Below are 11,878 nucleotides of genomic sequence, written 5' to 3'. Positions count from 1 at the left end.
GTGTGGGGTTTGGGGGCCCCATGCAGCTGCTGCAACCAGGGATTGGCCGAGGGGAGAACAAAAGTGACCAAAAGGAGGGGGAAGAGGGCCTACTGGGAAGGCTTACAGGTATTCAGCTTCCATCAGAAGAGACAGAGTCGACTGAACATGCTTACTTTCTTCAAAAACTCGAGAGACTTCCACAAGAAGAGGTTGGCAAATTGTTCTGACAGCCGAATAAGAGAAGGCCATCTACCTGGAGGCAGTATGGGTTTTCGTGGCCTCTTCATTCATACTGCAACGGGGCGCTGGATGCATACTGACCAGTGATAGCGTGTGTGTGCTGAATGGGGCCCTCGGAGCGTTTTAGACGTAAGGGAAGGAAAGAGGACCCTCTCAGGTGTCTGAGTGTTGGGGACAGCCCTTCAGGTCAGAGGACCTGGTCGCACCCTTCAAGTTCCTTGTGTCTGATGCCGAATCGTGGTTCTGCTTATGAACTGTCAAGGGCACAGAGGGCTCTGTGCCTGAAACAAACGTGCTCCACCCCAGGGAAAGGATTGATGGATTTTATAACTTGATAATAAAGCTCTCTCAGGAGAGAACGCCCTCCCAGAGGTGGGAGATTCATTTTATCCTTCGCTTTTTCAGCTGCTTCTCTCCCCCTGCATCTTGCCCATCCTTTTCTATGAATTGCTCAACAGACGGCAAAGAGATTTTCAAGAAAGCACCAAACCCTTGAGGCCTTTGATTTCGGAGCAGGAAAAGATGGCCTGGGCTGACAGCAAGCTCATAACAGCCTGCCAAAAGAGGGTTCAACCTTTGCCCGTTCCCCCCAGCCCCGGGATCAAGCCAGAGGACACATGGCGTGGTGGTGCCTCCAGCCTGGCGCCCTGGCCTTCGGAGGAGACGCCATCTCCTTGTGTCCAGGCAGCGTGGCCCCTGAGGTTCCTGGGAAGGTGGCAGACTTGCGTCTGGTTGGTCTGAAATACATACCTCTGAGCTGGCCAGGTCCCGTTCCCTAATCTGCCGTCGGCACGCATTTCAGAGTTAGCTCACTCTGAAATAGATTAAAAAGAGAAGGAAGAAATGATTTGGACACTGTCTCCTTTCAACCCCAAGAGTCTGCTTTGTGACCTTGGTGACTTTTGCTCAATTTAGAAGCAGCGGAGAAGGGAATTGCAGGGAGACGGTGGCGAGAAATCACCATTCTGACTGAATCCGATTAAAAGTGTTTTCTATAAAACTATACCAACAAATCAGGACAAACCTCACACCCAGATCTTGAACCGCAAGATGTTTACGTAATATAATGCCCATGGCAGACGAATACCAAATACCGCAAAGTACCTGAGACAAAAAAAGAAAGGAAGGAAGGAGAGAAGGAGGGAGGAGGATAGAAAGGAGCCTGGAGTCCTGGCCTTCGGAGACCCAAGGGCCCAGGCAGAGTTCCTCGGGGAAGGGGGCGCTCGCTGCACGTGACCGTCCGGGGCCTCTGCTTCACATCTCAGCTTCCGAGGAGCAGACCTCCGTCGCCGCAGTGATGGCAATCCCGATGGCGAGGCTGCCGTTGTCGGAGAAGAGCTGGGCCAGCGAGGTGTTGAGGACGAGGCAGTCCCCGTCAGTGATCACCGAGTCCACGCACTCCAGCACAGACCTGGGGGTGGCCTCCCACTTGAGACGCCGGTGGTTTCTGTTGAGCTCCAGGCGGTAGGTGAAGCAGTCGGCCTGGGTGGGGGTCCCGATGAGCATCATGGTGGCAAAGAACTGGGGGTGCCCTGCGTGCCTCTCCCGTTTCCTCAGCACCAGCAGAAAGTGGTGGCCGAGGCAGGAGTGCATGATGATCCAGTCGGCCGGTGCCGGGAGGTGCATGTCCGTGGCCAGGAAGACGATCTCGGCTCCCTGGAGGATGTCCACCCTGTGCATCTGCCGCAGGTGGGGCACCACCACCTCCAGGTGGCCTTCCCACTGGCAGGAGAACAAGGGGCAGGTGCAGGGCGTCACCTGGGCAGCGTGTAGCCCCGCCTCCTGGTGCGGGGTGGGGTGGTGAGGGCGGGCGTGGTGGCGGAGGTGGGGCTGGCGGGCGTGGTGGCGGAGGAGTGGGGGCAGGAGGTGAGGGGGGAAGCTTCCGGGCTCCGGGGCGCTCTGGGTGACGGCGCGTCGGCCGGACACATACTGTAGGCGAAAGAGAAGAACGTTAGTGGCGGTGAGATCCGTCTCTCAGCCTGGCTGAGACTCCCCCGGTGTTCAGAATGTGGAAAGCAGACTCTCCCTTACCGGTAGAGAAAGCTCTATTTCTTAAAAAAATGAGACCTGCCAGACTGTTTTCCAAAATGGCAGCACCATTCTACATCCCCATCAGGCATTTAAGAGAGTTCCAATTTCTCCACGTCCTTGCCAACACTTGTTATTATCTGTTTTGACAAATATTTTAATGAGACAGAATTCATTGTTTTGAATGCTTTGCCAGATTTAGATGCTGAAGTCTTCTCCAAGTCATTTCATTTCAGTATAGAATGTAAATTTACCCAATCGGAAATAGAAGCTTCTTCAAGAGTTTCCTCCTGCAAGAAGAGATTTTCCAAATGTATTATAGTATATTCAAAAAAGAAAACAGGGCTCCCCTGGTGGCGCAGTGGTTGAGAGTCCGCCTGCCGATGCAGGCGACGCGGGTTCGCGCCCCGGAAAATTTAAGTTGCTGAAGTTAAAAAATATGAGAGAAAACTCTACCTTCATTGACTAAAAGAAGACAATGGAAGCATTAGCTACATTAACGGAAAAGCATTTTGAAAACATTGATCAAGCCCCAGGGGCAAAAAAAAAAAAAAAAAAAAGGAAACAAAACTTTCAAACAATGAGGGCCACGGTGGATGCCTTGGGTGGTTGAGATTCTGAAAACTCATCCAAGAAAATGCAATATTTATGCCTTTCTGATTCTTCAGTTAGATACTCAGGCAATTGTCCCCTTCAAATAACTTGCGTTGATGGTCATTAGTCAGAAAGAACAAAGAAATCAATTTTTTTTGTGCTTTTTTGATACTGTTGATATTTTTGTGAAGGAACTGGAAGTCAATGGGTTTTTTTCCCTCTATTTTATCATTACTATTATTTTTAGAACAAAATTTTGGTAAATACCTATTTGTCCTTCCAGTGCTGCCAGGGGTTGTGCTATCTGCAGTGCCCTTCTGGGTAGTAAGGCAACCATGGGACCCCAGGGAGGGAGCCTGAGCTATGACTCCTGGGACTTTGCCCCACCAGGCACACTTCTGTCCTGCTTTAGGCTCACTGTTCCAGAACAACTTGCCGGGGGCTCACCACTAGGCAGCTTCCACCCTGAGACTCTCTTGACCTTTTGTTCTTCACGACAGCGTGCCCACCAATGCCCTCAAAACATCAGGAGCTGTGACAACACTTTCTGATCAGGTATCAGTAAGCATTTACTGAGCACCTGCCATGACCAGACCCTAGAGATACAGCTGTGAGCAAAATAAACACTGCGTTTCTCGGTGTAGGTGGTACAGACATTAGTGCGTATCTAATTAATTATGGTTTTGAAAAGGCTCCTCCCTGGCACAAGGACTGTGATTCCTGTTTTTCAGTTGAAGAAACAGGCTTCAGCAGTAACATGCCCAAGGTTACAAAGCTGGGAAGTGAAAGATGGGATTCATTTTCACGCCTCATGACTCTGAACACAGCAACTGCCCTCCCCTCAATAATCCCACCTCCAGCTCCCTCCCCCATTCTTTGAGGTTTTTTTCTTTAATTAGTCTGTGGGATCTGGGCTGTGCAGGGGAGGTGGCCGGTCTGCAGGGTGCTCCCTCCAGGCATGAGGCGTTCACGTGGCAGCCTTCTCTGGGCTGCCCTCGGGTTCGCTCTCCAAGCCCCTCTGGACTTCGGGTGCCTTTGGGCACTTGCCTCGCTTCGGTTCCTTCCCAGCATGACCAGGGTGATGGGTGATGGTCTGTCTTTCATACTCATCACTGTTACGGCCAGTCTCTATCTCCCCGGGCTCAGAGAGTGGCTGAGAGTGGAGGCCTGGCGAGCTTCCCTTTCTTTAGAGCACCCAGGGACACATACACACACACTGGGGGCCCGACTGGCTCTGTTCTGGAGTTCTTCGCCCCCGCTGTCTCTTCCGCTGGGAGCCCAGCTGACCTGGAGGGTGAGCTACAGGGCCCTTCCAGTAGCTCCTGCGTGGCACCTACTGGGCAGCCTGTCATCACCCATCCTGCACACCCACCAAGCCACCTGTCCCAAGCGGGACAGTGTCTTCCCCTTGATGGAAAGGCTGTGTTCCAGAATCCTGCTAGTGATGAGACTGGCTCAGCCTTTAGTGTTAAATATGGGGAAGGGAATTAACTAGTATGTAGCATCTGCTAAGTGTTAGGCGCTGTGGAAAGTAGATATTTTTTGTGTCGTTATTTAATTTCTCACAGAAAAGATCAATTTTCTTACTTTTTAAAAAAGGTAAATCTGGCTTAGTTCCTACCTGCTTGCTGGTGGCTGATATCATTTAGTCAATGGGTGAAGGAGGGGGGCCAATCCCTAGGATCCCTTGGGATTGTACAAGTAGCCCAGGCTCATACACGCTCCACCAGCCAGATGCAAGGACCCCTCCCAGGTCCTCCCAACAGGCCCAGCAGAAGATCAGCCTCTTCTGTTTCGCTCAAGAGGACCTGGTGTTGGCTTCTCATAGAAAGCCCCAAACGCTGTCCCCTCTCCCAGCCTCTGAGAAGCCCCCCACCCTCATTTAGGTCACAGCAGTCACGAGAGAAACATGTTATGTGTGTCTTCTAGATGAAGAAACGGACACAGAGAGGTTGAGTTACTTGCCCAGGGTCACACAGCTTATAAGGGGTGCAGATGGGAATGCAGCCCAGATCAGTTAAAGGTGATATAGATCATAGCCTGGGAATATCACCAGCTGGATGTTGGCCAACTTTGGTCTGTTCCACCGTTTACTTGTCCAGCAGCCTTGATTAAGTCAGTTGCCCCATCAGCAAAATATTTATTTCATAGGGTTGTTAGGGGATCAAATGAAACAGTGCCTGTCAAACAGCTTTAATAACCACATCAAGTATTACATCAGTATGGCATTTCCATTTGGAGACGGTTTGGGATGAAGCGTTTTGGTGGCCTTCCCCCTCGGTCCATGGCTGCCTGCCTTGGTCCTGGTGAGCTGACCCTCGCACCTGGGCAGCACTCTGGGCTGAACACAGGCCACCAGAAGGGTCTGGAGACCCCAACAAAGCACTTGGCTGGCGCCTCCTGTCCAATGCTGATGCACGATGACGGAATATCCTGAAATTCCCATCTCAGAAATGGCCTGTGGGCTATTCTCTGCCCTTCTGCAGATCCACCTTCCGTTTCTCCATCCTGTTCTGTGCAGCTAGTATCAGAGATGTGAAACCAAAGTAAGGAGGGCATGAGGAAGAAACACCTCGACCTCCCTTTCTTCCCCGACTCCAGTCTCCTGCCAGTGCCTCCCATTGGCTAAACGCAGTCAGAGACATAGCAGAAGGAAGCCCAGGAGGTGCACTCAGTGAGGGTCACAGCCCCCATTGGAAATGGCGCTTCACCAGTGAGGAGCACGTGTGAAGAGGGAATGCCCACCTGTATGCAAATGTCTCAGTTCCCTCCTTTGTGATGTTAGCTGATCCGACCAGTCTGGCGCTCCTAGGCTGAGCTTCGATGAGGCTGACGGGGGGGGGGGGGGAGGCAGGGAGGGCTAATATATGCCCACGATCATTAAGCCGTTCGACAAGAATGGATACACCAGCTGACACGTGCACTGCCTCAGCACAGGCTGAGAATACTGAGCAGAGTATGATCCCAGTTCCTGTCTCAGTAGCTCACTGTGATTAGTATAATAGAACACAATGCAAAAATGCAGGACCAGAGGGGCTCTGATTGTGCAAAGTGGGGGCCGTAGCTATTCTAGTCAGTGCCCAGTGCCATTTACCCTGGGCGAAGCAGGAAGGGTGATGTTCTAACAAAGTAGGCAAAAGGTTTGCTGATGGGGCTTCCCTGGTGGTGCAGTGGTTGAGTATCTGCCTGCTAATGCAGGGGACACTGGTTCGAGCCCTGGTCTGGGAGGATCCCACATGCCGCGGAGCAACTAGGCCTGTGAACCACAACTACTGAGCCTGCGCGTCTGGAGCCTGTGCTCCACAACAAGAGAGGCCGCGATAGTGAGAGGCCCGCGCACCGCGATGAAGAGTGGCCCCCGCTCGCCACAACTAGAGAAAGCCCTCGCACAGAAACGAAGACCTAACAGAGCAAAAATAAATTAATTAATTAATAAAACCCCTCCCCCCCCCCCAAAAAAAAATGGTTTGCTGATGGGGTGAATAACAGGTTCCAAGGAGCTGGATCTGAAAGACCATGGGATTTTTTTTTTTTTGCGGTACGCGGGCCTCTCACTGTTGTGGCCTCTCCCTTTGCGGAGCCCAGGCTCCGAACGCGCAGGCTCAGCGGCCATGGCTCACGGGCCCAGCCGCTCCGCGGCATGTGGGATCCTCCCGGACCGGGGCAGGAACTCGTGTCCCCTGCATTGGCAGGCGGACTCTCAACCACTGCTCTACCAGGGAAGCCCCAACCATGAGATTTTTAAGAAATGAAAAGTTCCAAGTGGCTGTCACTAGAGGATCTGCCAGAGATGGTGAGGAGGAGGGCTGGAGAGCCGTCGGACCATATTGCCAATGTCTTGGCACGGAGATGACACCCAACGCTCAGGGGCCATCCGTAGGAGGGCCCAAGGGACACAGCTTCACACTTTAGGGAGCCCCTGCGGGCAGCAATGATGGCCCAAGCCCACCAGCAGAACCGGTTCCAGCTGTCACTCAGGATGGGGCAACAGTGAGTCCTGGCACTTGTCCAACCCCTGGGCCCTAGGCTTGGCCATTCCACCCAGACTCTCCCCTTGCTTCCTTTTGGCCTCGTCTTCCAGTGGGCTTTCCATTGTTTAATTGCTTCAGGGTAACAGAGCAGCCAGTGGTATAATCCAAAGTGACTGAAGTGAATGACTATGCAAATAAAGCGTGACATTATCAACTCACGGAGACCCCTGCGCTTGCTGTGCCCTGAGAAGGCGCTAAGGATAAGCACAGCCTTAATTCTCCATTTCTTCCTGCTCTATCTTCTGATGCAAAATATGTTTCATTTAAATGATCTTCGGCTGAGCGAGGTCACAGGGCTGCTGGCAGGGAGAAAGGATTCTTTTAATTGGCGAAATGCTAATCGTTTTGGAAAATGAATTCTAGTCTTCCCATCTGATACAGTGGATGTGTGAGTGATTACTTTCCTTCACTAAACTGTTAATGCAACATTAGTGATTACATTAATTAAAACTCTTACAGGCTGATAAACCCCTCAGTCAGTCTGCAGATGTCTTCCTTCCATTGGCCATATTTAACTTCCCATTTGGAAGAGAGATCTTGAATCAACCTTTAGAATAATTTGCAAAATTGGGTTTAGAAATGTTAGGCTTTATGGACTGGGTATAATTCTCTCCCCAAGCATTAGTGAGACCATTTCCACTGAGGGTGTAATTGAGTTTAAAAATGCCTTCCTTAATTTCATCAGCCACACTCCCATGGTTGGTAATGGCTATCCCTACAAATCCTGGCATCCAAAGAGGAAACCTGCCCCTGGAAAACCACGTGACCCTTTCTGCAGCATCTGTTCCCTCTGGTCAGTGGGCTCACTTGGAGGACTGCTCTCTCCTTCCACTTGATTCCAGGAACCGTGCCACGCTAATTAATGCATTTCAGCTGAAGGCAGATGTTTTGCACCCAATTTCAAATGACAGGCATGTGCGGGACTTCCCTGGTGGTCCAGTGGTTAAGACTTCTCCTTCCAATGCAGGGGGTGTGGGTTCGATCCCTGGTCGGGGAGCTAAGATCCCACGTGCCTTGCAGCCAAAAAAACCAAAACATAAAACAGAAGCAGTACTGTAACAAATTCAATGAAGACTTTAAACATGGTCCACATAAAAAAGAATAAATGCTTAAAAAAAAAATGACAGGCATGTGCTTTGAGTTTGCTCATGCCCTTATTTGTGAGAATTAATGAAGTGAAGCTTTCAGTACAGGGAGGAAGGGGCAAGGCAGCGATGCTATCAATGTATCTCACACACAGGAGAGAAGAGCGGGGAGGAGTAACATTTCAGGGCAGGTGTCAGAACATTGGGATAAAGTCAAGGATGGAACTAGTTGGGAATCAGGTCTGCAAAGAAGGGAGGCTGATACGACCCAGCAATCCCACTACTGGGCATATACCCTGAGAAAACCATAATTCAAAAACAGTCATGTACCACAGTATTCATTGCAGCTCTATTTACAATAGCCAGGACATGGAAGCAACCTAAGTGTCCATCATTGGATGAATGGATAAAGAAGATGTGGCACGTATACACAATGGAATATTACTCAGCCGTAAAAAGAAACGAAATTGAGTTATTTGTAGTGAGGTGGATGGACCTAGAGACTGTCATACAGAGTGGAGTAAGTCAGAAAGAGAAAAACAAATACCGTATGCTAACACATATATATGGAATCTAAAGAAAAAGGTTTTGAAGAACCTAGGGGCAGGACAGGAATAAAGACACAGACGTACTAGAGAATGGACTTGAGGCCACGGGGAGGGGGAAGGGTAAGCTGGGACGAAGTGACAGAGTGGCACTGACATATATACCCTACCAAATGTAAAATTGATAGCTAGTGGGAAGCAGCCGCATAGCACAGGGAGATCAGCTCGGTGCTCTGTGACCACCTAGAGGGGTGGGATAGGGAGGGTGGGAGGCAGGGAGACGCAGGAAGGAGGAGATATGGGGATGTATGTATACGTATAGCTGATTCACTTTGTTGTACAGCAGAAACCGACACACCGTTGTAAAGCAACGATACTCCAATAAAGATGCTGAAAACAAAAAAAGAAGGGAGGCTGGAACCTAGTTGGGAATCAGGTCTGCAGAGAAGGGAGAGTATCTGTACCCGCTCCAGGTCCCACTCTGTAGTCTTTAAAAATCCCCTCCGGGGCCTCCCTGGTGGCGCAGTGGTTGGGAGTCCGCCTGCCGATGCAGGAGACACGGGTTCGTGCCCCGGTCCGGGAGGATCCCACATGCCGCGGAGCGGCTGGGCCCGTGGGCCATGGCCGCTGAGCCTGCGCATCCGGCAACGGGAGGGGCTACGACGGTGAGAGGCCCACATATGGCAAAAAAAAAAAAAAAATATAAAGCAGAAACTAACACACCATTGTAAAGCAATTATACCCCAATAAAGATTGGCAAAAAAAAAAAAAAAAATCCCCTCCGTTTCTCAGAGGGACGGTAAAGGCTGAAGGTTTAGTGTTCCACATTCCATTTTCCTGGGACACCCACCTCTCCACCCCTCTTCCGCAAAACCTAGCATGACTGTGCATGTGCATATGAAACCCAGGAGGACTCTGGAAAGCTTCCAGCAAACAGTTGAGAAATAAGTTGCACGGAGATAGAAAACAACAACGGGGCTTTTTATTGCCTGGGATAGACTGTCTTCCTTAGAAAATGTGTCTCATGCTCCTTTCCCCGCAGACGGTTATACTTAGAACACAGAGTGAATGAGAGCTTCGTGTGGGCAGCATGATAATGTCTGTAGTTTTCTTTAAAACGCTTTCATAGAGAGGATGTGATAGGAATGTGTACATTTTTAACCTACACTCCAGGGGCTGTCAATTCCCTAATCAGGAATTCTCACTTCAAGGTGATCACCTACCATTTTATCCGAAAGACCACACTCCAGAGATAACAACTACAATTGCATCAATTAGTATCCGTATTTCTTTTTTTTTCTTTTTTGTTTTTTGCGGTACGCGGGCCTCTCACTGCTGTGGCCTCTCCCGTTGCGGAGCACAGGCTCCGGACACGCAGGCTCAGTGGCCATGGCTCACGGGCCCAGCCGCTCTGCGGCATGTGGGATCTTCCCGGACCGGGGCACGAACCCGTGTCTCCTGCATTGGCAGGCGGACTCCCAACCACTGCGCCACCAGGGAAGCCCCTAGTATCCATATTTCTGATCCACACCAGATGCTGCTAATTAACATTTCCACAGAGGTTTCCATTGGTGAAATTAATAGTTTGTTGCTCAGCATAGTAGATGCTAGAAATGGACTCTCCTTGATGAAATTCCTGGCTTTCAAGCTACGAAGATTGTTTAAAACACTTCAGAGGAATTCCACACTTTAGGGACGAGCCCGGGAGCTTGTGCCCTGACTGTTCCTGACTCTGGCCATTGAGTCAAGGACTTACCGTGGTCTGGTACCATCTCTAAGAGTATCAGAATCTTGCTCCTGGTAGATCACTGCGTACAAACTTTCCTCACTGGCAATTAAAATTATGTAAATTGAGCAAGGAGACACTTGTTAGCAAACACACAGAAGCCTTGAGTCCTGAGCTATATATGCCAGAAATAAAAAAGAGGAAAGTGAGTTATTACTGTGAAAAGAGGAAGATAAAAATGTGGGTGGATCAAATTTTTAGAACCCAAGGTCCATGGACGAAAAACAGTGAAAGGGGTTCATACAGATGTCTACACCGGCACTGGTCCTATGGTCTCAAAAGGCTCGTGACTCAGCTGGTCGTCTTATAAATTCAGACCCTGGCCGTGTGAGAGGCTGGGAAGAAATGTGTGGACGACATTGTGAAAACAAAAATATGACTCAGTCCTCAAGCACCCCAGGCCTTTCTTTAGTTCCTAGATCCTGGCCTATGGCCACCCAGCGTGCCTCCATCATGGTCCCAATTGTGAAAACAAAAAATATGACTCAGTCCTCAAGCACCCCAGGCCTTTTTTAGTTCCTAGGTCCTGGCCCATGGCCACCCAGCGTGCCTCCATCATGGTCCCAACTGGTATTGTCACTTTGAGACCATCAGCCCCTGTGAGACGGGGATGCTGCCTCCCTCCCTGACCTGAGAAGTCGAGCAGTGGTCAAGATCTGTCCGTACTGGGCTTCCCTGGTGGCGCAGTGGTTGAAAGTCTGGCTGCTGACGCAGGGGACACGGGTTCATGCCCCAGTCCAGGAAGATCCCACATGCCGCGGAGCGGCTGGGCCCGTGAGGCATGGCCGCTGAGCCTGTGCGTCCAGAGCCTGTGCTCTGCAACAGGAGAGGCCACAACAGTGAGAGGCTCGCGTACCGAAAAAAAAAAGGATCTGTCAGTACAATTCATTTTTTAATTTCAAGTCGTTTTGAAAATCACTAGTGCGTGGCTTTCTCTTCTTAGCTAGGTTGGAAGTCAGAGGGCAGAGACAGGGTTTAGTTTGCCCAGTGCTTAGCCCCGTGATGGGCAATGCCAGCACCGTGCAGTGTCTGGCATCTACTAGACTCTCCCTGAGTATTTGTTGCTTGAATGAATGAATGCACGATTCCTAAATGGAACCGTGTCCTGCACTGTATCCATGGAAAGGCTGCTTGTCTTCAGTCAGAGGCTGTGTTCTCTACCCTTCCTTCCTGTAGACATATGTGTGGCATGGTGTGTGTATGTGTATGTGTGTGCACGTGCACGTGAGTCCATAGCTGTTGGCTTATCAGGTAGGTCTCCAGGTGGCTCCTCACCCAGAACCCGACAGAGATGGGACAATGGGACCTGACCAGGAGCAGGACACTGATATGTACCCAGCTGCCATCATGGAAAGTCACATAACAGCCTCGAGGAAGGAACTTCTCATGCCAGTGAGGTACTTTCTTTGCTTTTACTTTGTATAGAGATTATTCGGAGTCCTAGGCATTCCCTTTATCAATAGCAGATTGTTTCTTACAATTTGTTTGGGAAGGACAACCCTGGATCCAGCAGACTGTCTTAGATTGTCTTAATCTAACCCTCTCAGATTGGTCTAGACCCGCTTTCCCCTCTGGCACTTCAGCAGG

At 50.3% G+C, this 11,878-nt stretch overlaps 1 protein-coding gene across 1 annotated transcript in view; it reads right to left on the bottom strand.

Moving 5' to 3' along the window:
* Window positions 1–1,476: 1,476 nt before the first annotated feature.
* SIAH3 (siah E3 ubiquitin protein ligase family member 3) overlaps window positions 1,477–11,878 on the bottom strand; it is a 75,338-nt gene continuing 64,936 nt past the window's right edge. Inside the window, exon 3 of the mRNA XM_007466454.1 lies at window positions 1,477–2,151. Within this exon, the coding sequence (XP_007466516.1) occupies window positions 1,477–2,151 (675 nt within the window). The remainder of the gene's footprint in view (window positions 2,152–11,878) is intronic.

The sequence above is a fragment of the Lipotes vexillifer genome, unplaced genomic scaffold, assembly GCF_000442215.2.
Source record: "Lipotes vexillifer unplaced genomic scaffold, Lipotes_vexillifer_v1.1 scaffold384, whole genome shotgun sequence".
Lineage (NCBI taxonomy): Eukaryota > Metazoa > Chordata > Mammalia > Artiodactyla > Lipotidae > Lipotes > Lipotes vexillifer.
This window is presented reverse-complemented; position numbering and strand designations above follow the sequence as displayed.